We start from the raw sequence: 26811 nt of genomic DNA, 5'->3' as shown, positions 1-26811 counted from the left end.
GATAAACAGCAGACTGAGCCTGTGATCAAACCACCGGCTGCTAAGCAGCTCATCATACTGTCATTATGTTGTGTTACAAGTGAGTAGAAGTCATTCCTCAAAGCATAACTGGAGCTGTGTGTGGCTCAGTGGGCTAAGCCTGTGTGTCTTGCATCACAAGGTTGCTGGTTCAAACCCTTAACCTCAAGGCCCTTAAACCCCAGCTCCCGAGGTACTGCTATGGGTGGCTGCCCTTTGTGGACAACATAATTTACAAAGTGCAAGTTGAGGGGGACATAAAGACAATTTCCCCACAGGGATCAATAAAGTATTTATTATTATCCATTTGCATGGCCATTGTAGGCTCGTTTGACAGTGGACTGGGGTTAGAATGGACCCTCTGAATGGGGTTAGAATGGACCCTCTGAATGGGGTTAGCATGGACCCTCTGAATGGGGTTAGCATGGACACTGATTTATGTGTCTGTTTTCCATGCATACATTTACATTATTCATTCATACATTGTATATTTCTCTTACTGTTTTACCTGAAACTTTCACACAAAGGAATCGAGGGAGAACCATGCAGAGTGAGAGAAACAAGTTTGTCTTTTATTCTTCTATAATCATCTTGTAACTGTCTTACACATCTGGGGGAAATCTCACTGTTGAACATGCTGTTTGCTGTGTTAAACTGCAATGTACTGCAAAGGAATCCATCTTTGCTGAGGATTCAGCTACCACTCAATCTGTTACAAAAACTGATTTTTAAAATAAACTGCATTAAATTACAAATCGCCTTTTTCATATTTAAGCATGGTGATGTTCAGGGACACCAAAAAGGGGGGTGGGGGGGGGGGGTTGCAGTTAGGATGATTACAGGGGCCCTAAAATGCAATTGGTCTGGGTTAGGGGCCCAAAATCTCTAATGACATCCGTAATGATGCTAAATATTAGTCCATCACTAATAGATCTGAAAGCCTGCATGTGTGACAGTTTACATGTGTGTGTGTGTGTGTGTGTGTGTCTATCTGTCTGCCTGCCTGTTCATCCCACTACGGTGTGTCCCAGACCGGCTCCACCTTCCTCTCGGCTCTGCAGTTGCTGCTCTTCAGCGCCCCCAGCCTGACCTCCAGCGCCATGACATCGCCCACCCTTTCCTCCATGTCTCGCAGCAGCACGCTGTTCCCCAGCAGCTCACTGCGTTGGCGCAGCCGCAGGTTGTCTGCCCGCACCCTGTCCCGAGCCCACTTGCCGCATGTCAGAGAGTCACGTGACCGTGCCACCGCCACCTCCATCTCTGCCAGGTCAGCTGCAAGTGCCATCTGCACCCATCGCAGCTTCTCTGTGACGTGCATCAGCACGTGCACAGCACCTGCGATCTTGTCGCGCAGCAACAGAATCTCTGCGACTCGCTCGACCTCACCGCTGTACGTCTGGTTCTCCAGCTTCAGCTGCTCGAAGTCGAGGATGTGCAGCCCCTCCGCCAGCCCCTTCTTGGCAGACAGTGCTCTCTCACCCTTGGCGATGCCCGCCTTCAGCTTGATGTTCTCCAGGCGCACACGCGCCAGCTCCTTCTCCTTGTGCCGCTCGGCTGCCTGGATCTGCTCCATCTGGGCCTTTGCAGATTCCTTGCCCAGATGCCAGGCCAACGCTGGTCCTGCCACCTCCTGCTTCCGGGCCTGGAGGACCTGCCACTCCAACTCTGCCTGGCGAAGGCTCTCCTCACCCGAGAGTGTCTGCCTAGTTAGGAGGTGGGACTCCTGTTTCCTTCTGATCAAACATCTCGCTGTGCAACAGCTCATCTCCAACCTCTTGGTCAACCTCAGCTTCACTGGTGCCCCTGGTTTCTAGCTCAGCGCTCTCTGATGTTCTTAGCTCATCCTGTTCTTGTTTTCCAAAAATTTTAAATGAGGAAATTCTGAGGTTATTTGTTTCAAAAGCATACAGTGGCATGCAAAAGTTTGGGCTTAAAATGTCTGTTAAGTCAGCAGAAGATGAACTGATCACCAAAAGTATAATAATAAAGTTAATGATACATTTCTTTCATATTTTAAGCAAGATTAAATTTTATTTCCATCGTTCACAGGTACAAAATAACAAAAAATGTAAAGGGTCTGAAGCAAAAGTTTGGCCAGTCCAAGATCAGCCCTTAGATAACGTTTAAGTTTAACTTGTAAAATTAAAATAATTAATGCTCACCAAGCAGGAGAAGGCTACAGGAAGATAGCAAAGCGTTTCCAGATAGATGTCTCCTCAGTTCATGATGTTATTAAGAAATGGCAGTTAACAGGAATGATGGAGGTCAAGAAAACTTTCTGAAAGAACTGCTCATTCAATTGCTATGAAGGCAAAAAAAAAAGCCCCATTTGACCGCAAAAGACCTCCAGGAGGATTTAGCAGACTCTGGAGTGGTGGTTCACCGCTCTACTGTGCAGCGACACCTGAACAAATGTGACCTTCATGGTAGAGTCTGCAGGAGAAAACCTTTCCTGTATCCTAGCCACACAATTCTGCATCTGAAGTTTGCAAAGGAACATCTAAACAAGCCTGATGCATTTTGGAAACAAGACCTGTGGACTGAAGAAGTCAAAATAGAACCTTTTGGCCACATACCGAATTCCAGGAAAAGAACACCTGTCCAACTATTAAGCATGGGGGTGGATCGATCATGCTTTGGGCTTGTGTTGCAGCCAGTGGCACAGAGAACATGTCATTGGTAGAGGGAAGAATGGATTTGAATAAATATCATGCAGCAAATTCCAGCAGCAAAAAGTTGAAGTTAAAAAGAGGATGGGTCCTACAATAAGATAATGATCTAAAACACACCTCAAAATCTACAATGGAATACCTCAAGGTGAAGGTTTTCCACGGCCCTCAGTCACCCGACCTAAGCATCACTGAAAATCTGCGGATACATCTCAAAAAAGCAGAGCATGCAAGACAACCCAAGAATCTTGCAGAATCAGAAGCCCTTTGCAAGGACGAATGGGAGAAAATCCCCCAAATAAGAACTGAAATATTGAAGGATTGAGTGTAGATGAAGATCTAAGAACATCAAAGCATAATATTTGAGTGTAGTTCAAATATAACAAATTCATATCTTTTAAGTGCTGAACTGAACATATATTTTGGCAAGAATTTACTTTAAAAGTTTGATTACTTAAGTGTTTTCAGATGATCTGTATGTAGGCGGGGCTGTTCTGGTGAGGCTGGGTGTGGTCGGGGTCCGATGTGGGCGTGACACATACATAGAGAATGGATACATTTATATTATGCTAATTGCATGATTCTCTAATAGTCTTTTTCAGATGCCCACCAAGTACCAGAATGTTGTTTTATAATTAAAATACTGATAAAAGAATTAAAACTCAATATATTCAAGTATAACATGCTGTAAAATTTTATATGACTTGGAAAATGACAGAAAATAATTTTACAAATGAATTAAAGTCGACCCGGCGGCCCAGAAGGATAAGCGGTTTGGAAAATGGATGGATGGAAGCTCAAGTGTAATAAAATTCATTCATCATGTTTTGTCAGGCGGACAGGAGGCGTTACTGCTGATCCAGCTTCTGCTTGACCTGCTGAACCCAGTCATCTCTGGGATCAACACACGCTTCTTTACCCTTTGTGGTGTAAAGTCTGAAAACTGAAGGGGAAAAAAATGACATGGTTCTGATTCTCACTTGTTAGAATCTGTCTCCATATGCATCTTACCGTGAACTAAAAATTAGTTCTGTTATAGATTTTTTGCACACAACAAATATTAAATCTCAAAACAGTAATAGTTCAAAACAATACATGAGTAAAGTTAATATTTACATAATTCCAGGTTTAATGCAGTTCTTACGGGTCTCTACATATTCAACTATCTGGTCCATCCACAGTATTCCAGGAAAGTACATAAAACAGCAATACACCGACAGATTGCCATCTGGATTGACATAAAGAACATAAAATGTATATATGTACAGCCTGCATACAAAATATATACAGCCACTCTGAATATATACATGAAAAATGCACAGCGAAAAAACTTATAATTGGGTCAGTAACCTTGCTTGTATCAAAGAAATTTAAAGAATCCTATAAGTCCTAGACTTAAATGGTCTGCAGCCATCTGGACAGACATGAAGAACGGAAAATGTATACACAATCTATATACAAAGTATATACAGCCATGTATACATACATACATACATGAGAAATACGCCCAGAGAAACTGTGTTCATGTTTCACAATTGGGTCCATGATCTTTATTAAAATCCAAGATACTGACAACGTCCTGATGAAAGCTGTGAGATGCTGCAGACTTACTGTGAGCCAAAGTGGAGGACAGCAGCACTGTCACCAGGAGGAAGAAGGCAGAGATCTGATGGGGCTTCATGATTCCACTGGACGTTTCTGAAGATCAGTGCCGCTTCTACAGCTAAACTGAGGTCTGCAGAGTCTAACCACGTCCTTTTAGAGGGGTTGTGTGTCTGAGGTGGGGGTGGATGATAGATAAAAGGAATAAACATTTATCTAATATGTATTAGCAGGCACTTTTATCCAAAGCAACAAACTTCTTTTTGAAAAAGCAAAGTCCCTGCAGCAATTGGAGTTAAGGTCTTTGCTTGAGGGCCCAACTGTGAAGTCGTAGGATTTAAACAGATTTAAATTTCCCATGATAATTTTTTCCAACCTTCTGACAGATTGTTACAGATAAATTGTATGGTGAGATCCCACATGATAACTTTCACAGAGAGGTGAAAATCATCTTGGGCCCCACAATGTTCATGGGGAGTTTGGAAAAGATCCATTGAATACTTTTAGAGGTTCAGAGTTCACAAGGTCAATTGTCGTCTATAGCCGTCCAATCCTTCCTTTGTTGCCACCTAGTGCTGCTGTTTCAATTTTGGGCCAATTTGTCTCAAAATGAAACCAGGTCAAGATCTTTTTTGTGAGGCAGCACCCAGGAAAAGCACTGGCACACCCTGCCCTGGAAGGAGCAATCCAGGATGGGGCTCCAACCTATCACCAAGCACACACAGTCACTCACTACTATGGGCTGTTTGGTAACTCTGAATAACTTCACATGTTTTTGGACTGTGGGGGGAAACTGGGAAACCTGGAAGAAGCCCCATGATGACACAGGGACAACATGCAAACTCCACACACAAATCAATAGAATGCACAGCTTGCGGAATTACATTTTAGTAAAACAAGCTGCAAAGAAACATTAAATACATCATTCGCTGCATGCCACAAAGGGAAATTGTCGGTCTACGTTATTGTAACTAACTTTCATTTCCAGAGATCAACGATGTCCGTGTTTGCGATTTGCTTATCATAGGAATCGCATATATATATATTTTATTCACCTTTCTTTTTTTGTTATTAATCGTATATTAAATATATTACGCCAGCACAATAAGAGTGCGATTACTAAATTAAATTATAAATATACTTAACTAAATGCAACTTAGATTCCCCTTTATAAAATAATATCGTGGCAATAGCTACATTGGCTAATTGCCGGCTTCCTCTCCGCGCAGCGCTCCGCGCGCCATTTGCAGCCGCTGCGCGTGGTGTTTGTTCCCTTCCCTTGGGTTTGGGTACCTGACAGTAAAAGCGTGTCGGATGGCTGATTTAATATTCTCATGAAAACTAGAGGTGTATATTGTGAGTTATTGAAACTGATTTTTTTTTGGTCTAACTAATGCCAGTGGGTGTGTTTGCAGAAACGTTTTATGTAATACCTGTGATTTCTTGGAGGGGAAAAAAAGTTATTTCATGTTTTCGTTCGAATTTCCGATGCGTTACGTAATTATGTAACGTACCTTGTTCCGTTGCCTAGTTACTGGACGCCACTTCGTCGGTTTCTGTCTTACTGCAACATGGCTTGTCCTCAGCGGAGACACGAAGTTCCTGAGATCATCTTTGATCACAGAAATGAGCGATTTTACCGCAGACTCGAACTGTTGGGAGAAGTATGTACTATAAAGATACCGTAGATAATTAAGTTACAATTTGTCTTGTAGAGTAGAGGTCTGCAACGGGGTGGGACGCCCGCGGGACTCGCGGGACGCGGCGCGGGTCTACATTTGAGAGTTTTTTGTGCCAGAGCGGGATGAAAAATCAGTCCTGCGCAGACCTCTAGTTGAAATAAACGCAGAGCCGCGCCACAAATTTCAATGTTTCCCTATATTTCTCTCATTTTGACTGTGAAATGTTTCTATTGAGACTGGGTTTAGATATTTTGTAATTCAGGTCTGTAGCCTAGTTAGATAAAAAAAAAAATTGGTACCTTATTTAATTTTTATAAGCCAAGATATTATAGCGTTTAAAATGTGTCCGTGCTTGCGACTTGCTTATCATAAGAATCGTGTATATATGTATATATTTTTCACCTTTCCTTTTTTGTTATTAATCGTATACTAAGTATATTACGCCAACACAATAAGAGTGCGATTACTAAATTAAATTATAAATATACTTAACTAAATGCAACTTAGATTCCCCTTTATAAAATAATACCATGGCAATAGCTACATTGGCTAATTCCCGGCTTCCTCTCCGCGCGCCATTTACAGCCGCCGCGCGTGGTGTTTTTCCCTCCTTTGGGTTTGGGTACCTGACAGTAAAAGCGTGTCGGATGGCTGATTTAATATTCTCATGAAAACTAGAGGTGTATATTGTGAGTTATTGAAACTGATTTTTTTTTGGTCGAACTAATGCCAATGGGTGTGTTTGCAGAAACGTTTTATTTAATACCTGTCATTTTATGAAGGGAAAAAAAGTTTTTTCATGTTTTCGTTCGAATTTCCGATGCGTTACGTAATTATGGAACGTACCTTGTTCCGTTGCCTAGTTCCTGGACGCCACTTCGTCGGTTTCTGTCTTACTGCAACATGGCTTGTCCTCAGCGGAGACACGAAGTTCCTGAGATCATCTTTGATACCAGAAATGTGCGATTTTACCGCAGACTCGAACTGTTGGGAGAAGTATGTACTATAAAGATACCGTAAATAATTCAGCTTCAATTTGTCTTGTAGAGTAGAGGTCTGCAACGGGGCGGGACGCCCGCGGTACTCGCAGGACGCGGCGCGGGTCTACATTTGAGAGTTTCTTGTGCCAGAGCGGGATGAAATATCAGTCCTGCGCAGACCTCTAGTTGAAATAAACACAGAGCCGCGCCACAAATTTCAATGTTTCCCTATATTTCTCTCATTTTGACTGTGAAATGTTTCTATTGAGACTGTTTAGATATTTTTTAATTCAGGTCTGTAGCCTAGTTAGATAAAAAAAAAATTTGGTACCTTATTTAATTTTTATAAGCCAAGATATTATAGCGTTTAAAATGTGTCCGGTATTTTTGGCACACCCTATACTTCAGCAGCCTTGCTTGCGGGATTCAGCAGGTGGGAGCTGGACAAACCATAACAGATGCGGGCAGGAGCGGGTCGAAATATTACACATTTCTGCGGGATGAAAAATTATTTTTCATAGATTACGGAAAATGGGTAATCAATTACGTATGGCAGAAATTCTTAAATTCTTAATGCACTTGTGTTTTTAGGGAGGTTTTGCCCAATGTTTCAAGATGATGGACATTTTCACTGGAGAGATATTTGCAGTGAAGGTGATTCCGATAAAGCACTCTGATGGAATAAAAGAGGTATGTGGTCTGAATCCTGCTTGAAGTCAGCCCCCTCCACAGTTAAACTGCATTTCCCTTATGCTCATTGTGGTAACACGTCTGACATTTCAGAGTCTCCGAGAAGTGGTGCTGCTGAAGCTGCTGCAACACCAGCATGTTGTTAACTTCTCCCATCATGTAGAAGATGACAAATTCTTGTATATCTTCATGGAGCTGTGCAGTAGGGGGGTGAGCCCAGCTGTTTCTGGCCTTTGCAGACAGTTTGTTAAGGTTAAGACTCTATGTCGACTCACGCCATCCTTTCTTTTCCCATTCCAGTCGATGCTAGACCTCCTTCAGGAACGAGAAATCCTGAGCAAGCCTGAGGTGAGGTTTTACATGAGGCAGCTCATTGGGGCCTTACGACACATCCATGGCAAAGGCATTGTCCACAGGGACCTCAAATTAGGTATGTGTGCCTGCACACGTGATTTGTTTAATTCTTCACATGTTAGTGTTGGCATTTTACATGGCATTTCCTGTGTGGTTTATATGATTGCTGCCTGCTGTTGTATTCTGCAACTGTTTAATGTCTGGTGTTATTAGGTGAAATATTTGAGTCATTGGTCTTTCAGAGAACTTATTATTAACGGAGGCCTTGGGATTAAAAGTGGCCGACTTTGGACTGGCCACCAAGCTGGAGCCACTGGAAAGCAGGCAGAAGTGGGTTCTTTTTCTTAGATTCTCCAGCAAATCTTTCAAATTGCTCATGCGGCAGGCTGAAACACATGTATACTGTTTTCCTTTTGTGTGTGTTGTAGACGCTTTTGTGGGACGAGAGAGTATGCGGCTCCTGAAGTGTGGAAGATGGAGGGACACGGGCCAGAGTCAGATGTCTGGGCGCTGGGGTGTATCATGTATGTATACCTTCTCAATCGTCCTCACAGTCAGAGCCAGAGTCAAGAATGATATCTGAAATGCACCAATGCAGAATGTTGTTATATGCAAATGAAGCTCAAATGCCGTTGCTGACTTTCTCGATACAGGTATACTATGCTTGTTGGTGCATACCCCTTTGATGGCGACGCTGAAGAAATCAAGCAGCGTGTCACTAAAGTAGAGTACACTCTACCAAAGTCCCTCTCCTCATCAGCCAAGAAATTGATTTCTTGGATCCTACAAAAGAATCCACAGGATCGGCCCACATTGGAGCAAATCCTGAATCATAAGTTCTTCACTAAGGTACATGCAAACTGCTGGTCTGCTGAGTTCAATAGTATTCATGCATCCTGAGGAATTGCTTTGCTCAACCGAAACATCTTAAACTACAACCCTAGGGCTTCACTCCGGAGGAAATTCCATCAAACAGCTACCACAAGGTGCCAAGATTCACAGCAGTAAAACGCGTAAAGCACTTCTTCGTCAGGCTGTTCCGCCGCATATTTGGACAAAGGAGACCCAAAGGTAAGTAAGCTCCTTCAACACAAACCTTGCTAGTCTAGTATCTCTCAGTTCATCAGGCTCAGATACCTGATTTTCCCATGTTTTCTTGCAGATATGCCCCACTGTGAATTCAAAATGAAAACCAGCGGCCCTTTCGTCTACAGCAGGGCTGTCCTAACTTTTTTTAGTGAGGGCCACATACAGAAAAATATTCCGAGGGCTGGGCCAACTTACTAGATATAAGCTATGTATGGGGACGCTCGTCGCTAATGGCTGCCTAGCTCTGCTCGTCCGCGCGTCCCATCCGCCTTTTTGCCCTTTAGTCTGTCCCCTTGTCACTCTCCCGTTCGCAATTTCGCACGATTTCGGCGCTTGCCCTGTTATTCCTCCTGATGGCTGCTAATCAGCGTAGACCTCGCCCAGGCCTTTCCAGCCCGGAGAAGAAAGTACCCCGCTCTGATGGCGGCGTTACTGAGGAGGCCCTTTCCTCTCTCCTGGCTCCCTTTCTCGCGGAAATGAAGAACTTCGTTTCCGAACAGGTGAACTCGCTAAAAGGCACGCTTCAGCAACACCATTCGGAGCTCCGCGCTGACCTGAACTCGCTGAGGGCAGACTTTAAATCCATACAAAAAGAAGTCGCCTCAGTGAAGGCTGTGACCGATTGGCACTCCAGGGAGCTGGCTGATTTTAATAAGGCTCTGCTTTCCCTGGATAACAAAATCACGGAGATTGAGGACCGCAGCCGTCGCCTCAATCTTAAAGTGGTTTGGATTAAGCTAGGGCGCGAAGGGGGCGATATGCGGTCTTTCCTTAATAAGCTCTGGCCGGCTATTTTCCCCCATCTTCCCAATTTCCAGCCAGCCATTGACCGTGCCCACAGGCTGTACGGCCGGTCCGAAACCTCTTCTCGCCCCTATAAGCCAGTTATTTTATTTTATTATTAATGTACTGTTATGTGATGTTTTTTTTTTTTTTTTTTTTGTTTTTTGCTTCTACTACTATATTAATTGGACGTCTGCTGTACTGCTGTTGCCCGGTTCGCTGACGGTTACTCCCATTTGCCGTTTTTTCCTGCTCTGTACACGGGGCAGCTAGCAGTGGCACGGGGTCAGTTTTATTTTACTTCCGTTGCTGTTACTCAGAAGGCGGTGGGGATGTGTGCGCGCAGTTAGTGTGTTTTGCGGCTTGGCTTCGGACGCCACGTGCGCGCAGTTTCCGACATCGGTCGGAGGGGGCGGGAGGGTAGATGTTCTGGACCTGGCAGCAGAACCATTTACCTTTCTATTGTGTTTAATGTTGCTGCTGCGTTGCCGGTCTGGAGCATGGGTTTGGGGAATTTTTGTGTTTGTTTGGGGGGGTGGGAAGGGGGTTTTCCCTGAGACACACTTCCTAAAGTTACGGTTGACCGACCAGGGCATTCAGCCTCTGGTGCATGCCTGGCATATTGAGACTTTTATTTATTTTTATTTTTTATTTTTTCCTTGTTTACACCGTAATCTATGTTCTGTTTTGATAATGGTCAATATAAATATAGCTTCATGGAACGTTAGGGCCCTGAATACCCCCGAACAACAACTGTCCAGTGTGACTGAATTTCTGAAAAGGCAGCACGCTGACCTTGCCTTTTTAATTGAGACCCATTTACTCCAGCGAGATGCACTGCGGGCGGCCTCCAGGTTCTACAGGGTTGTCTCCACTTCATCAGCTTCCTCGCGTAGATGTGGGGTGGCCATACTGGTGAGGCGGACCCTTCAGATTCATATTCTCAATTCCGGGGGTGATGCTGATGGCAGGTACTGTTATGCCCTCTCCGACCTGGGGGGCAGGAAGGTCTGCTTTGTTGCTGCATACGCTCCCACTCCCCCACGCACCTCATTCTTTCAGGATCTTTCTGACCACCTTCTTAAATTTCAAGACTTGGACTTTGTTATTGGAACTGATGCTAACGCTGTCCACGATCCTGTCCTTGATAAATCTCCCCCTCTCGTGGGTAGCCTTGCTGCCCCCCTCTACACGTTCCCTGTGTAAATTCGTGGAGGTCCTGAATTTGGTCGACTCATTCCGCCTAATTAACCCTCCGCTAAAGAATTTTCCTTCTTCTCACCCCGCTTCAACTCCCAATCTCGCATAGACTACATCTTTGTTTCTCGATCTGTTGCCCCCGCTGTTTCTACGGCTTCTCTGATCTCTTCTTCTTTATCTGACCACAAGTGTGCTCTCCTCCACTTAGCTGTACCTTCTCTTTCTCCTCGGGCCCCACGATGGAAGCTCAATACTTCTTTGCTTCGAAACTCCAAATATATAGCCTATTTGATCCCTAGACTTGAAGAATTTATTTCAATTAATTCAGGCTCAACTGATGACCCAGTCTACTGCTGGATGGCGATGAAGGGCTTTCTCTGTGACACCACGGTTGCTTTTGCCAGTGGCCTGGCTCGTGAATGTCGCCAGAAGATCTGTGATCTCGAAAGGCGCCTAACTCACTTAGAGAGTGTTCGTCCTGCAGTGATTGATCCGGATCATGAGACCCTCATCTTAAACACAAGGGCAGAGCTAAATGTTCTTCTGTCACGCCGTGCCGAGTTTTTGGTTCATCGCACTAGGTCTCGATATTATGTCTTGGGTGCTAGGCCCAGTAAGTTGTTGGCTCTCGGCTCCGGCAATGTGACTCTTTCTCCACAATCTCTTCTGTTAGAACCAAGGATGGAGCTCTCACCACTGACCCACAGGAAATTAACAGTAGCTTTTTTCAATTTTACTCATTTATTCTCCCCTCCCACTGTCTCTCCACCCTCTGACCCTGATTTGTTTCTTGATTCTGTACCTCTTTCTTGTCTCTCAGGCCCAGAAGCCTCTATGCTCGAGGCTCCCCTTTCGATGACAGAACTTAAAGAGGCTCTGGACTCCATGAGCCCTGGGAAGTCTCCAGGGCCCGATGGCCTCCCTCCTGAACTTCTTTCTGCCTTCTGGAAGCAGCTCTCTACCCCGCTCTTCCACATGCTGAATTCTGCTATTTCTGCCTCCCATCTCCATCCTTCTCTTAATCAGTCCTTGATGACTTTGTTGCTCAAACAGGGTAAGGACCCCTCAGATTGCTCCAGCTATCACCCATTGTCCCTGATGAATTCAGACATCAAACTGTTTGCCAAGGTGCTTGCCCGTCGACTGCAGGCGGTGATTTCCAAATTGATTCACCCGGACCAAACTGGCTTTATTAAATCCCGTCATGCGGCTGACAACATCCGTCGCCTGCTGCATGTACTTCACGCTGCTCCTTCCTTTCCCTTCCCTGCTGCCCTTCTCTCTCTAGACGCAAGGAAGGCTTTTGATATACATGTCTTGAACATTGGAGGCCGCCCCATCTCTTCCTCGCCGTGGTCTCAGTCGGGTATCTCCACCCTGGGTGACATTTTTGACAGCTCTGGTCTCAAATCATTCCAGTCTCTTATGGTCACATTTAATCTTCCCTCTTCCTCATTTTTTTCTACCTCCAGCAGAGGTCCATGCTTAGGGCCTGTAATATCTCTTTTTCCTCACCTCTTCCGCTTCACCCGCTGTGCAGATTTGCTCTGTCCTTTTCCGCCGTTTCTAAACCCGTGTCCAGTCTCTATTCCCTCCTAGACGCAGAGAAGGCTTTTGATAGGATGAATTGGTCATTTTTGTGGAGAGTCTTGCATAGAATGGGCTTTGGCCCTTATTTTAACAACCTTGTCCAGACTCTTTACTCCTCCCCCTCTTCTGTCCTTTTGACCAATGCCAACATCTCTCCTCCTTTTCGGCTTCTTCAGGGGGCCAGGCAGGGCTGTCCCCTCTCCCCCCTGCTCTTTAATCTGTCGTTGGAGCCTCTGGCTGCTGCCCTCCGCCACTCAGACCTTATTTCCCCCATCCTAGTGAAAGGTGTCCCTCAGTCAGTTTCTTTATACGCTGATGATTTGCTCCTCTACCTTGGCAGCGCTCGCGTGGATCTTCCTCATGTCCTTAACCTATTTCAAACATATGAATCCCTGTCTGGCTATAGGATTAACTGGGTAAAATCCTCTCTCCTTCCATTGAATCCTGCCTGCCACACCTCTTCACTTCCTCCTTCTATTCCCCAGGCGAGGTCTTTCAGATACCTGGGGCTGGACATCTATCCGTCGGTCCCAGAGCTCACAGCTGCTGGCTTCCGCCGCGTTCTCGAGGGCATTAAAGCCTCGATCTCCTCGTGGTCTTCTCTTCCCCTTTCATTTCGGGCTAGGCTGGCCATTATTAAGATGAACGTGCTCCCGAGAATTAATTTTATTAGTTCCATGCTTCCTCTCTCCCCTCCACCTGGGTACTGGGCCTCTGTCAAGTCTGCTATTTCCACATTTCTTTGGGATGGCAAGAGACCCTCCGTCAGACACTCTACCCTAATCCGCGACCGGTTGGATGGGGGTGTCTCTCTCCCGGACTTCGAATTTTACCACCTTGCTTTTACCCTGAGGCCGGTTTGGAGCTGGATCAGTCCTCCCCAGCATCCACCCGCCTGGCTTCCTATCGAAGCAGAATATGCTCTCCCCCATCGTCTAGCCTCGCTTCCTTTCCTCCCTGTTAAATTAAAATCCATCTCTGCCTCCGTCGGCCCGATTATCTCTCATGCGCTTCGCACCTGGAGAAGGGTTGAGAAATTGTTGGGCCCCTTCCCAAAATGGCATCCCAGCGTTCCGTTGCTCCACAATCCTGTCTTGAACATTGGAGGCCGCCCCATCTCTTCCTCGCCGTGGTCTCAGTCGGGTATCTCCACCCTGGGTGACATTTTTGACAGCTCTGGTCTCAAATCATTCCAGTCTCTTATGGTCACATTTAATCTTCCCTCTTCCTCATTTTTTTCTACCTCCAGCAGAGGTCCATGCTTAGGGCCTGTAATATCTCTTTTTCCTCACCTCTTCCGCTTCACCCGCTGTGCAGATTTGCTCTGTCCTTTTCCGCCGTTTCTAAACCCGTGTCCAGTCTCTATTCCCTCCTAGACGCAGAGAAGGCTTTTGATAGGATGAATTGGTCATTTTTGTGGAGAGTCTTGCATAGAATGGGCTTTGGCCCTTATTTTAACAACCTTGTCCAGACTCTTTACTCCTCCCCCTCTTCTGTCCTTTTGACCAATGCCAACATCTCTCCTCCTTTTCGGCTTCTTCAGGGGTCCAGGCAGGGCTGTCCCCTCTCCCCCCTACTCTTTAATCTGTCGTTGGAGCCTCTGGCTGCTGCCCTCCGCCACTCAGACCTTATTTCCCCCATCCTAGTGAAAGGTGTCCCTCAGTCAGTTTCTTTATACGCTGATGATTTGGTCTTCTACCTTGGCAACGCTCCTGTAGATCTTCCTCATGTCCTTAACCTATTTCAAACATGTGAATCCCTGTCTGGCTATAAGATTAACTGGGCAAAATCCTCTCTCCTTCCATTGAATCCTGCCTGCCATACCTCTTCACTTCCTCCTTCTATTCCCCAGGCGAGGTCTTTCAGATACCTGGGGCTGGACATCTATCCGTCAGTCCCAGAGCTCACAGCTGCTGGCTTCCGCCACGTTCTCGAGAGCATTAAAGCCTCGATCTCCTCGTGGTCTTCTCTTCCCCTTTCATTTCGGGCTAGGCTGGCCGTTATTAAGATGAACGTGCTCCCGAGAATTAATTTTATTAGTTCCATGCTTCCTCTCTCCCCTCCACCTGGGTACTGGGCCTCTGTCAAGTCTGCTATTTCCACATTTCTTTGGGATGGCAAGAGACCCTCCGTCAGACACTCTACCCTAATCCGCGACCGGTTGGATGGGGGTGTCTCTTTTCCGGACTTCGAATTTTACCACCTTGCTTTTACCCTGAGGCCGGTTTGGAGCTGGATCAGTCCTCCCCAACATCCACCCGCCTGGCTTCCTATCGAAGCAGAATATGCTCTCCCCCATCGTCTAGCCTCGCTTCCTTTCCTCCCTGTTGAATTAAAATCCATCTCTGCCTCAGCCGGTCCGATTATCTCTCAGGCGCTTCGCACCTGGAGAAGGGTTGAGAAATTGTTGGGCCCCTTCCCATAATGGCATCCCAGCGTTCCGTTGCTCCACAATCCTGTCTTGAACATTGGAGGCCGCCCCATCTCTTCCTCGCCGTGGTCTCAGTCGGGTATCTCCACCCTGGGTGACATTTTTGACAGCTCTGGTCTCAAATCGTTCCAGTCTCTTATGGTCACATTTAATCTTCCCTCTTCCTCATTTTTTTTCTACCTCCAGCTAAGGTCCATGCTTAGAGCCTGTAATATCTCTCTATATCTCTGTAATATCTCGCCTCTTCCGCTTCACCCGCTGTGCAGATTTGCTCTGTCCTTTTCCCCCGTTTCTAAACCCGTGTCCAGTCTCTATTCCCTCCTCCGCAGATCCTCTCATAAACCTCTCCCCATAATTTCTGTCTGGCAGAGGGAGCTCTCTCACACCCCTGTCCTATCTTGGAGTGTTATTTTTCATAATATTAAAAACTGCTCTAAAAATCCCAATCACCAGCAAACACAATTTAAGTTTGTTCACCGATTATACCCCACTCCCCGGAAACGCCATCTCATGGGCTTAGAGCCTGACCCCTTATGTCACCTCTGTCCCCTTCAGGTCCCTGGTGCCTTTCTTCATATGTTCTGGGACTGTCCTCCAGCGGCTGCTCTTTGGGATTATGTGGCCAGATCTCTCTCTTCAGTTCTTTCCTCTCCCATCCCTCTGTCTCCCGTGGTCCTTCTTCTCCTGGACTTCTCTTCTCTCTCTCTATCTCGCTTCCAGCGGAGGCTCCTGATGTCTGCCTCGTTAGCGGCTAAGTTGTTATTAGCCTCTCGTTGGAAGTCTCCTGATCGTGCCATTCCCACTGTCTGGAAGTCCACCTTTCTTGATCTGCTTCTGCTGGAACTCTCTGCGGCCCGGATTAACAATTCGTCTGCTTCTACGATCCAGAGCTGGCTCCGTGACGTGCAGCTGGTAGAGGACTGGCTGCGGGTCACGTCCTGAAGCTGTATTCCTTTTTTTTTTTATTGATTTAAGTATGTTATCTCTTTTCTCCTCAGTTTTTAGCTGCGCCCTTCGGGGCTGGGTGTGCCGGTGACCATTTGTTGGTCTCCTTTGAGGTGCTGTCTCAGGGTGTATTGAGGGGTGGGGTGGGGGTAGAATATGTTTTGTTTGTTTGTAAAAAAAAATTAGCTACTGTATGTATGGGCTAATCTCTTTTGTATTTAAGTTCAATCAATCAAATCTGGTCAATTAATGATAATTATGCTTAATAATTTAATGTGTTTATATCATGCTATATCATGTTTATTTTATATCATAAAATTTAAATGTTCATTTGTCCTGCCTGTCATATGTGTCTTAAATAAATCAGTGTGATTTTTTTACTGTGATTATTGTCTATTGGCTTTTTATTCTTAACCCAGAGGGATTTTAATATTTATTATTGTTTATTTATTATTGTTTGTCTGGTGTGTGTGTGTGTGTGTGTGTGTGTACAGTAACGTGGTTTATTAAAACACTTAAAGAGCCAATCATAACGCATTCTTCAGTTACATATGTGTATAAAACCTAACTGTATGGTCCAACCTCCAGTAGAGTTAACAGGAGTCCCATGTTCAGTAAAAGAACGGAAATACTGGAAAGCATCTGACTGGGGATCTCTGATTATATGCATTACCAGTGTTGTATGGTGTTCTTCCCACAAAATACTGGAACCACCTCTTCCTTCTTGTTTTTGGAATTTATACTCTGCTTCAGGAAAAGGTTAAACTGGTTGACATTAGCACTGCTGAGAAAGTACTGAAGAAATTTGTTATGGTGTTTGAAAGGTTGTACAGAAAGACGAACATCTCTTAATGTGCATTTGGTGACAAGTGTGAGAAACTGGGGTCCTTTGTGGACCACCTCAACTTTTTCCTTTGAATCTTTTAAAGGAGCTCTGTTGAAGTACTTTAATGGAAGCATGTATGTCCAAGATCAAAAGGTTCCTTAGGTGGAGGGATCTCACACATAAGGCTGACAAGTCAATGAAAAATGAATTGGTATATACTGTATACATATTCAGCAGTAGAACAATGTTACAATTGTACACTTCCAAGTACAGCCAATAGCATTTTAAATAAGACTGAAACAATTTCATTTTCACAAATTAGACTAAAGTGCCGCCAGAAGTGTACAGTTTTGTAGCACGTTTTTTAAAGCGTAATTAAATACATCTGTATCGACTCCCTTTAGGCTGGCCTCCCTGCAAAATCTATACAAGTGCAAAGTGTAACCTATTATTATTAGTATGATTACAATGTAGAAGTAGTATGATTACAATGTAGAAGTAAGCACATGAGAATTACAAACATATTCCAAACATACTGTATGAATTGAAAATGATGGAGGTCAAGAAAACTTTCTGAAAGAACTGCTCATTCGATTGCTATGAAGGCAAAAAAAAGCCCCATTTGACCGCAAACGACCTCCAGGAGGATTTAGCAGACTCTGGAGTGGTGGTTCACCGTTCTACTGTGCAGCGGTACCTGAACAAATGTGACCTTCATGGTAGAGTCTGAAGGAGAAAACCTTTCCTGTATCCTGGCCACACAATTCTGCATCTGAAGTTTGCAAAGGAACATCTAAACAAGCCTGATGCATTTTGGAAACAAGACCTGTGGACTGAAGAAGGCAAAATAGAACTTTTTGGCCACATACCGAATTCCAGGAAAAGAACACCTGTCCAACTATTAAGCATGGGGGTGGATCGATCATGCTTTGGGCTTGTGTTGCAGCCAGTGGCACAGAGAACATGTCATTGGTAGAGGGAAGAATGGATTTGAATAAAGATCATGCAGCAAATTCCAGCAGCAAAAAGTTGAAGTTAAAAAGAGGATGGGTCCTACAATAAGATAATGATCTAAAACACACCTCAAAATCTACAATGGAATACCTCAAGGTGAAGGTTTTCCACGGCCCTCAGTCACCCGACCTAAGCATCACTGAAAATCTGCGGATACATCTCAAAAAAGCAGAGCATGCAAGACAACCCAAGAATCTTGCAGAATCAGAAGCCCTTTGCAAGGACGAATGGGAGAAAATCCCCCAAATAAGAACTGAAATATTGAAGGATTGAGTGTAGATGAAGATCTAAGAACATCAAAGCATAATATTTGAGTGTAGTTCAAATATAACAAATTCATGTCTTTTAAGTGCTGAACTGAACATATTTTTTGGCAAGAATTTACTTTAAAAGTTTGATTACTTAAGTGTTTTCAGGTGATCTGTATGTAGGCGGGGCTGTTCCGGTGAGGCTGGGTGTGGTCGGGGTCCGATGTGGGCGTGACACACACATAGAGAATGGATACATTTATATTATGCTAATTGCATGATTCTCTAATAGTCTTTTTCAGATGCCCACCAAGTACCAGAATGTTGTTTTATAATTAAAATACTGATAAAAGAATTAAAACTCAATATATTCAAGTATAACATGCTGTAAAATTTTATATGACTTGGAAAATGACAGAAAATAATTTTACAAATGAATGAATTAAAGTATATACAGCCACTCTGAATATATACATGAAAAATGCACTGCGAAAAAACTTTTTTTTTTTTCTCCCTTGTCGTGTCCGGCAGTTTAGCAAGCAGGATGTTAGTCTGGGTGCCTTATTGTGCCAACACTTTTATTTTAACAAGTGGAGCTTCGGATTTAAGCTCCTCTTGTTACTTGAGGTATACTCTTTATTAATCATTTTTATGTCAATGCGCCACAAAGCCGAAGCTGACAGGGGGGGTTAGTGGGAAAGAGATAGAGAGAGAAAGTGAGAAAGGAGAGAAAGGGGTGAGAGACAGAGGAAGTAGAAAAATAAATAAATACATAATAAAAATAAAAATAAAATAAGGAGGGGGGTCAGAGAGAGAGAGAGACAGGGAAAGAGAAATAATACATAACAAACAGTAGAACAAAAAGGAAAGAGTAATAAGAGGACAGCTTCTGCATCTTGCTGCTTTACACCGTATCATCACACCAGCTGCTGTATCTGAAAGATAAGATCCAGGGACACACACAAACAGTATACACACAAAGAAACCAGTGGTACCATTATGACATGGGAATGTGCTTGTGCCAGTATCTGCTTCTGGAATTAAATATGTTAATACCAACGAAAGAAAATAAATATATATGCATAAGCAGACCACCAGGAACACTGTCTAAATATCGTCGTACCCGTATCTGCATCAGAGAGGAGGGAGTGGAAGCCATACACCAACTTTCCCACACACTCTCACACACACACACACACACACACACACCCAGACAAGGGGAAAGAGGGATAAAATAGGGGAAGAGAGCCCTAGGCTCTCTTGTGTGTGTGTGTGTGTGTGTGTGTGTGTGCGCGCATGTCTGTGTGTGTGTGCATTTTAAGTGTATGTGTGTTGATATGAAAGTGTGTGTATGTGCATATGTACGTGTATGTGTGTGTGTACGCATATGTGTATGTGTCTATGTTTGTGTGTTGTGAGTGTATGTATGAGTGTGCAGGTTAACATGGAATGATTCCCAGTGAGTGTGCGAGGCCACAACAACGCCGCCCCGGGGCCCCCAGACGGCCGGGAGAGCCCCGACGGGTCACGGACCCAGCCGCCCCACAGCGGCCAGGTACCCGGGTCCCCGCCACCGGATGGCTGCGCGCCCACCCAAGGAAGGCAGGGAAGGAGGCACCGGGCGCCCCCCACCGGCGAGCATGAGGCAGGAACCCCACGGCCACGCAGGCACGGATAGAGCCCGGACCCCGGACCACCCGCACACCCCGCTATAAAAAACTTATAATTGGGTCAGTAACCTTGCTTGTATCAAAGAAATTTAAAGAATCTTATAAGTCCTAGATTTAAATGGTCTGCAGCCACCTGGACAGACATGAAGAACGGAAAATGTATACACAATCTATATACAAAGTATATACAGCCATGTATACATACATACATACATGAGAAATACGCCCAGAGAAACTGTGTTCATGTTTCACAATTGGGTCCATGATCTTTATTAAAATCCAAGATACTGACAACGTCCTGATGAAAGCTGTGAGATGCTGCAGACTTACTGTGAGCCAAAGTGGAGGACAGCAGCACTGTCATCAGGAGGAAGAAGGCAGAGATCTGATGGGACTTCATGATTCCACTGGACGTTTCTGAAGATCAGCGCCGCTTCTACAGCTAAACTGAGGCCAGCAGAGTCTAACCACGTCCTTTTAGAGGGGTTGTGTGTCTGAGGTGGGGGTGGATGATAGATAAAAGGAATAAACATTTATCTAATATGTATTAGCAGGCACTTTTATCCAAAGCAACAAACTTCTTTTTGAAAAAGCAGAGTCCCTGCAGCAATTGGAGTTAAGGTCTTTGCTCGAGGGCCCAACTGTGAAATCGTAGGATTTAAACAGGCAACCTTAGGCTCACAGACACAGCACCGTAACCCACTGAGTCACACTGCAGCCACACGATCACCAGTTAATGCACGGGAAACAAACTCTGACCACAGACATGATCTTCACTCACTTTGTCAGGAGATTAATAAACACAAATCTCTCTTACAGTGTTTATAGAAGCAGAACAAAGAACAATAACTAGGTAGAAATATTACCTCAGACTTAAATGACACACTTTTAACTTGGAAAGCATATTCATTGATGACATGTCCAGATGTCCTTGGGTTGCTAGTTCGACAGCCTTCGCCTTCCGTGTCTCTTCCACCTGGTGCCGCACTTCGGCTTGCACCATCTCTCTCCTCTGCTGCACAGTTGCCTTCCCCCACTGGATGAAACGGGAGGTTCCTAGTGTCTGCCGGCCAGTGCAGACATTGCCAATGATATCCCTCAACTCTATGGAGCTATCAGCTTGCCTAACTGTGGTGTCTGCTACCCACTTGTGGCCTGTTCTTGTTATGACCCCCGCACAGCTGACACGCTCGTCTTTAGAGTCTCTGAGTACCATTGCCACCCTGCACTTGGCCACCTTGAACTCCTCCAACACAGATGAGAATGGAAGCTGAAGCTGGCTGATGGGGGTTAGGATGGATGCTCCTCACTAGGATTAGCATGGACACTCTGACTGAGGTTAGCATGGGTGCTCTGACTAGGGTTAGCATAGACGCTGTGACTGGGCTTAGCATAGACGCTCTGACTGGGGTTAGCATGGATGCTCTGACTGGGGTTAGCATGGACGCTCTGACCTGGGTTAGCATGGGCGCACTGACTGGGGTTAGCATGGGCACACTGACTGGGGTTAGCATAGACGCTGTGACTGGGCTTAGCATAGACGCTCTGACTGGGGTTAGCATGGATGCTCTGACTGGGGTTAGCATGGATGCTCTGACTGGGGTTAGCATGGACACTCTGACTGGGGTTAGCATGGACGCTCTGACTGGGGTTAGCATGGACGCTCTGACTGGGGTTAGCATGGACGCTCTGACTGCGGTTAGCATGGACGCTCTGACTGGGGTTAGCATGGGCGCACTGACTGGGGTTAGCATAGACGCTGTGACTGGGCTTAGCATAGACGCTCTGACTGGGGTTAGCATGGATGCTCTGACTGGGGTTAGCATGGACACTCTGACTGGGGTTAGCATAGACGCTCTGACTGGGGTTAGCATGGACACTCTGACTGAAGTTAGCATGGACGCTCTGACTGGGGTTAGCATGGACACTCTGACTGGGGTTAGCATGGACGCTCTGACTGGGGTTAGCATGGACGCTCTGACTGCGGTTAGCATGGACGCTCTGACTGCGGTTAGCATGGGCGCACTGACTGCGGTTAGCATGGACGCTCTGACTGGGGTTAGCATGGGCGCACTGACTGGGGTTAACATGGACATTCTGACTGAAGTTAGCATGGACGCTCTGACTGGGGTTAGCATGGACGCTCTGACTGGGGTTAGCATAGACGCTCTGACTGGGGTTAGCATGGGCGCACTGACTGGGGTTAACATGGACATTCTGACTGAAGTTAGCATGGACACTAACTGGGGTTAGCATACAGTAGACGCTCTGACTGGGGTTAGCATGGACGCTCTGACTGGGGTTAGCATGGACGCTCTGACCTGGGTTAGCATGGGCGCACTGACTGGGGTTAGCATGGGCACACTGACTGGGGTTAACATGGACATTCTGACTGAAGTTAGCATGGACACTAACTGGGGTTAGCATGGACACTCTGACTGGGGTTAGCATGGACACACTGACTGGGGTTAACATGGACATTCTGACTGAAGTTAACATGTACACTCTGACGGGGGTTAGCATGGATGCTCCTCACTAGGATTAGCATGGACACTCTGACTGAGGTTAGCATGGGTGCTCTGACTAGGGTTAGCATGGACGCTCTGACTGAGGTTAGCATGGACGCTCTGACTGAGGTTAGCATGGGTGCTCTGACTGGGGTTAGCATGGACACTGTGACTGAAGTTAGCTAACCAACCAAAAAAACATTGTTTTACAGATGAAATGATTTAAATGAAAAACCTGAACCATCCATCCATCCATTATCTCTCGCTTGATCCAAGGTTGGGTGATTGTATGTTTCTCTAATTGTATTTTTCATATGCTAACCAACCAAAAAAACATTGTTTTACAAATGAAATTATTTAAATAAAAAACCTGAACCATAACCTTTCAATAGTCTTTATTTAGTAATATGCTTGCAAAGCAGCATGTGTGCAATTCAAATTTAACTAATGGCTAAATAAAACTTTAGATATTAAACTATAAAATTCAGTTAAATTGTACATGATTTGGAAGATGACAGGAAATAATGTTACAGAAGAATAAATGGGGTGAACAGGAAGAAGCGCTGATCCAGATTCTTTTTGGCCTCCTGAACCCAGCGAGCTCTGGGATCGACACACACTTTAATGCCCTTTTTGGTGTAAATTCTGAAAATGAAAAATAAAATGACATGGGTCTGCTTGTCACTTGTTAGAATCCTTCTCCATATACATCTGATTCTGAACTACAAGTCAGTTCTGTTATAGACAGTTTGCATCCAACAAACTTTAAACCAAGAACCAGTAATAGTTCAAAACAATGCATGAAAAGAGTAAATACTTACATAATTCCAGGTTTAGGACAGTCTCCTCTGGTCTCCTCATACTTAACTATGAGGTCCATCCTCAGGCTTTTAGGAAAGTATGTAAAACAACATTGTTTTGCTGGTTTGGCTTCTGGATAGACATGAAGAACCGAAAATGTATATACAGTGTATGTACAAAATATATACAGCCAATCTGAACATACATGCAAACATGTAGCGGTTAACGAGGCTCAAGAGATGCAGGAAAAACATCCATTGAAGACAAGTTTAATTAAGGAAAAGGGAAAAAATATACCAGCTCTTTCTTTGGAAACAGCAGCCCCATTCTTCGGCCGTCCCCCTGTAATCAATCCATCCACCTTGTCGCTCTCAGGAGCCTCAGGCTTTGCAGGTGAAGCTGCCAGCCTGCTCTGTCGGTCCTCCTTGTGGCTGCTTGTGAGGAGACTGTGGTCAGCAGTGGTGTGCATGGTGCTGCTGACCACATCCGTGCGATTACTAAATTAAATTATAAATATACTTAACTAAATGCAACTTTGATTCCCCTTTATAAAAAAATACCATGGCAATAGCTACATTGGCTAATTGCCAGCTTCCTCTCCGCGCAGCGCTCCGCGCGCCATTTACAGCCGCTGCGCGTGGTGTTTGTTTCCCTCCCTTGGGTTTGGGTACCTGACAGTAAAAGCGTGTCGTTTTTTTTTGGTCGAACTAATGCCAATGGGTGTGTTTGCAGAAACGTTTTATGTAATACCTGTAATTTCTTGGAGGGGAAAAAAAAGTTATTTCATGTTTTCGTTCAAATATCCGATGCGTTACGTAATTATGGAACGTACCTTGTTCCGTTGCCTAGTTACTGGATGCTACTTCGTCGGTTTCTGTCTTACTGCAACATGGCTTGTCCTCAGCGGAGACACGAAGTTCCTGAGATCATCTTTGATCACAGAAATGAGCGATTTTACCGCAGACTCGAACTGTTGGGAGAAGTATGTACTATAAAGATACCGTAGATAATTAAGTTGCAAATTGTCTTGTAGAGTAGAGCAGGGCCGGAGTGGGACTCCTTTTCAGCCCTGGATTTTCAAGCCTTACACCGGCCCACTTTAGTTCACGACTGACTATATTAAAATAACGTCATTTCCAATTCAGTGCAAATACAGTAGCCTAAGTGTATATGTATAAAATAAAGATTAAAATAAAATGTATTAAACTTTCTAATGACACTATCATGTCTTTTTCAAGGAAACAGCTGCTTTATAACAACACAAATATTTTTCATAAATATGAGAACATTAAAGGGTAAATCTCCAACACTATTCTTTAAAACATCACAATGTCCTTTTCTGCAATATCTGAATATATATTCTGTGCAAAATTGTTCACAGATATCCAGTCCTTAAACACAAATAAAGAATAAAACAAGTATTGCACTATTATCTGCAATACTTTTTTTAACCTGTGGTACAACAGCTTGCCTGTGTTTTCCACATTGAGAGTCTCTTCATGGTACAACTGGGTCCTGGCTCTGCGTCTGACACTAAATGAAATTTTAAAAATGGTAATATTTCTCACCACAAATTTCCCCTTTTTAGCTTTCTGATCAAGTTAAGTCAGATTTATTAATGTAGTGAATCATCTGATGTCATTAATTATCTCAGGGCATTTTTCATTGAGCAGGTGTAATATTCATTAATATTAATATTAATTATTCGAATTCTTATATTCACTCAATGACAATCCTACCTGCCCATTCTAGTGTGTTGGGCTCATGACTGGTGCTTGGTAACGTTACGTTGCCTGGCTCTTCACTGTTAGCAGCTAACTGGACTAGAGGCTGCTGCTGCCGAAGAGCTACAGTACAAGAAAAAGTTCGATACATAAGCATGAACGGTGGTTTGCAGACATCGTTGTTTTGCACTGCTCCTAACTAGCTTAACGTTAACTTACCGGCCGTTTCATCGTCTTCATGTGTTGTTGTACTCTCGCTGCCGCTGGTTTTAACGAGAAATGTACTCAGCTTAGTACATTTGGCCGCGTCAGTTTCTAGAGCTTTCTTTTTTTTAATTCTGGCCTTTTCAGCGCCACGTTTTCGCTTTTTATTATCCATTTTTCATCTCTCGTGTATCTCTTAACAACTGATTTTGATCTGTTGAGCAAAGTGCCGCTGTTGGGGAAGTCGAATGCTAATTACGTCATCATTAACCTGCAGGCTGTATTCTTTTTTTTTTTTTTTTTTTTTTAACATCAGAAGTGAAACTTTTTTTTTTTTATTTTATTTTTATTTTTTTTTTATTAAGTCTTTGCACACATTTACAAACTCTCATCAGGAGTTAACATTAGTGCAACAACATCATGAGAAAAAAAATTGGAAGAATAGGGAAAAAGGAAAAATAAATACATAAATAAATAAAAATAAAACAATATAGAAATGTGAAGGCCATTCTTTGACATCTAACCTTTCCCTTTCTGACAACACGTTAATATACATGCGGCTTACTTGGTACACCAAATGAAACACAATCATTTAAGGGATAGAAACTGGGTTACATTCTCACATACTGTATCAATACTGCAGCATTACATGACTCCTTCAGTAATTCTAGGGATGAAAGAAAAGACTTCAGTTCAATCTTCAACCCACTTAGGGAAGGTCTTTTGTTTTGCCATTTACACTTATGGATGTGGTATTTGCCCATAATTATTACCACATTGTAAAGCATGGCAAGCTCCTTAGACAGAATATCAGTATTGTATAAAACCTGTGTTATGGTCAGTGGGGTCATCCCATCTATTCCTACACTCATCCAGTTTACCAGATCCTGCCAGAATTTAGTTGTTACTGAACAGGAAAAAAACAAATGCTCAATACTTTCTTCCTCACGTAAACAAAATCCACATGGCTCCACCTCAAAACCAAATCTTTTTTTAAGCATTTCTGCTGCTGGGTAATAACCATTGATTATTTTAAATTGCATTTCTTTAACCTTGGGGGGGATAGGCCATTTCAAAAATGCAGGCTGTATTCTGCTCATGGGGCTGCGAGAAAATAAATAAAAAGAGTGGAGCTGCGGTAAAATAATGAATAAAAAGAGTGAGGCTATGGTTAAATAAATAAATACATAAACAAACAAACAAACAAACAAATAAATAAATAATGAAAAAAGTGCGACTGCTGTGAGTGCAGGCAGCTATAGGGACACCGGCCCTGGCGGCCAAAAAACGGACCGGCCCACCGGGAATTATCCCGGTCCTCCCGATTAGCCAATCCGGGACTGGAGTAGAGGTCTGCAACGGGGCGGGACGCCCGTGGGACGCGGCGCGGGTCTACATTTGAGAGTTTCTTGTGCCGGAGCGGGATGTAAAATCAGTCCTGCGCAGACCTCTAGTTGAAATAAACACAGAGCCGCGCCACAAATTTCAATGTTTCCCTATATTTCTCTCATTTTGACTGTGAAATGTTTCTATTGAGACTGGGTTTAGATATTTTGTAATTCAGGTCTGTAGCCTAGTTAGATAAATAAATTTGGTACCTTATTTAATTTTTATAAGCTAAGATATTATAGCATTTAAAATGTGTCCGGTATTTTTGGCACACCCTATATTCCAGCAGCCTTGCTTGCGGGATTCAGCAGGTGGGAGCTGGACAAACCATAACAAATGCGGGCGGGAGCGGCTCGAAATATTACACATTTCTGCCGGAGCGGGACAGAAACTTG

The 26811-nt window shown here is 44.3% G+C and overlaps 1 protein-coding gene and 1 long non-coding RNA gene across 2 annotated transcripts; one reads left to right on the top strand and one right to left on the bottom strand.

Annotated features, from left to right (window-relative positions):
• Nucleotides 1-6874: 6874 nt before the first annotated feature.
• Nucleotides 6875-13224, top strand: LOC140586297 (serine/threonine-protein kinase PLK3-like). Its single transcript, XM_072708109.1, has 9 exons — nt 6875-6967; nt 7543-7641; nt 7735-7851; nt 7942-8071; nt 8238-8325; nt 8424-8519; nt 8649-8844; nt 8940-9066; nt 9158-13224. The coding sequence occupies exons 1-9, from the start codon at nt 6875-6877 to the stop codon at nt 9280-9282; spliced, it is 1071 nt and encodes a 356-aa protein (XP_072564210.1). The 3' UTR covers nt 9283-13224.
• Nucleotides 13225-22866: 9642 nt separating this feature from the next.
• On the bottom strand, nt 22867-23418 carry LOC140586292 (uncharacterized). The gene is made up of 3 exons (XR_011988155.1): nt 23397-23418; nt 23120-23231; nt 22867-22943 (listed from the first exon to the last, which is right to left on the bottom strand). It is a non-coding gene; the product is annotated as an uncharacterized lncRNA (long non-coding RNA).
• Nucleotides 23419-26811: the final 3393 nt, after the last annotated feature.

This window comes from Paramormyrops kingsleyae, unplaced genomic scaffold, assembly GCF_048594095.1.
Source record: "Paramormyrops kingsleyae isolate MSU_618 unplaced genomic scaffold, PKINGS_0.4 ups38, whole genome shotgun sequence".
NCBI lineage: Eukaryota > Metazoa > Chordata > Actinopteri > Osteoglossiformes > Mormyridae > Paramormyrops > Paramormyrops kingsleyae.
This window is presented reverse-complemented; position numbering and strand designations above follow the sequence as displayed.

What these genes read in the sequence shown, in the direction of transcription:
- LOC140586297 (XM_072708109.1), top strand. Translation starts at nt 6,875, where the DNA reads ATGGCTTGTCCTCAGCGGAGACACGAAGTTCCTGAGATCATCTTTGAT. An exon ending in TGGAGCTGTGCAGTAGGGGG is followed by an intron (nt 7,852 to 7,941) that starts GTGAGCCCAGCT and finishes TTCCCATTCCAG; the next exon opens with TCGATGCTAGACCTCCTTCA. An exon ending in TGGGCGCTGGGGTGTATCAT is followed by an intron (nt 8,520 to 8,648) that starts GTATGTATACCT and finishes TTCTCGATACAG; the next exon opens with GTATACTATGCTTGTTGGTG.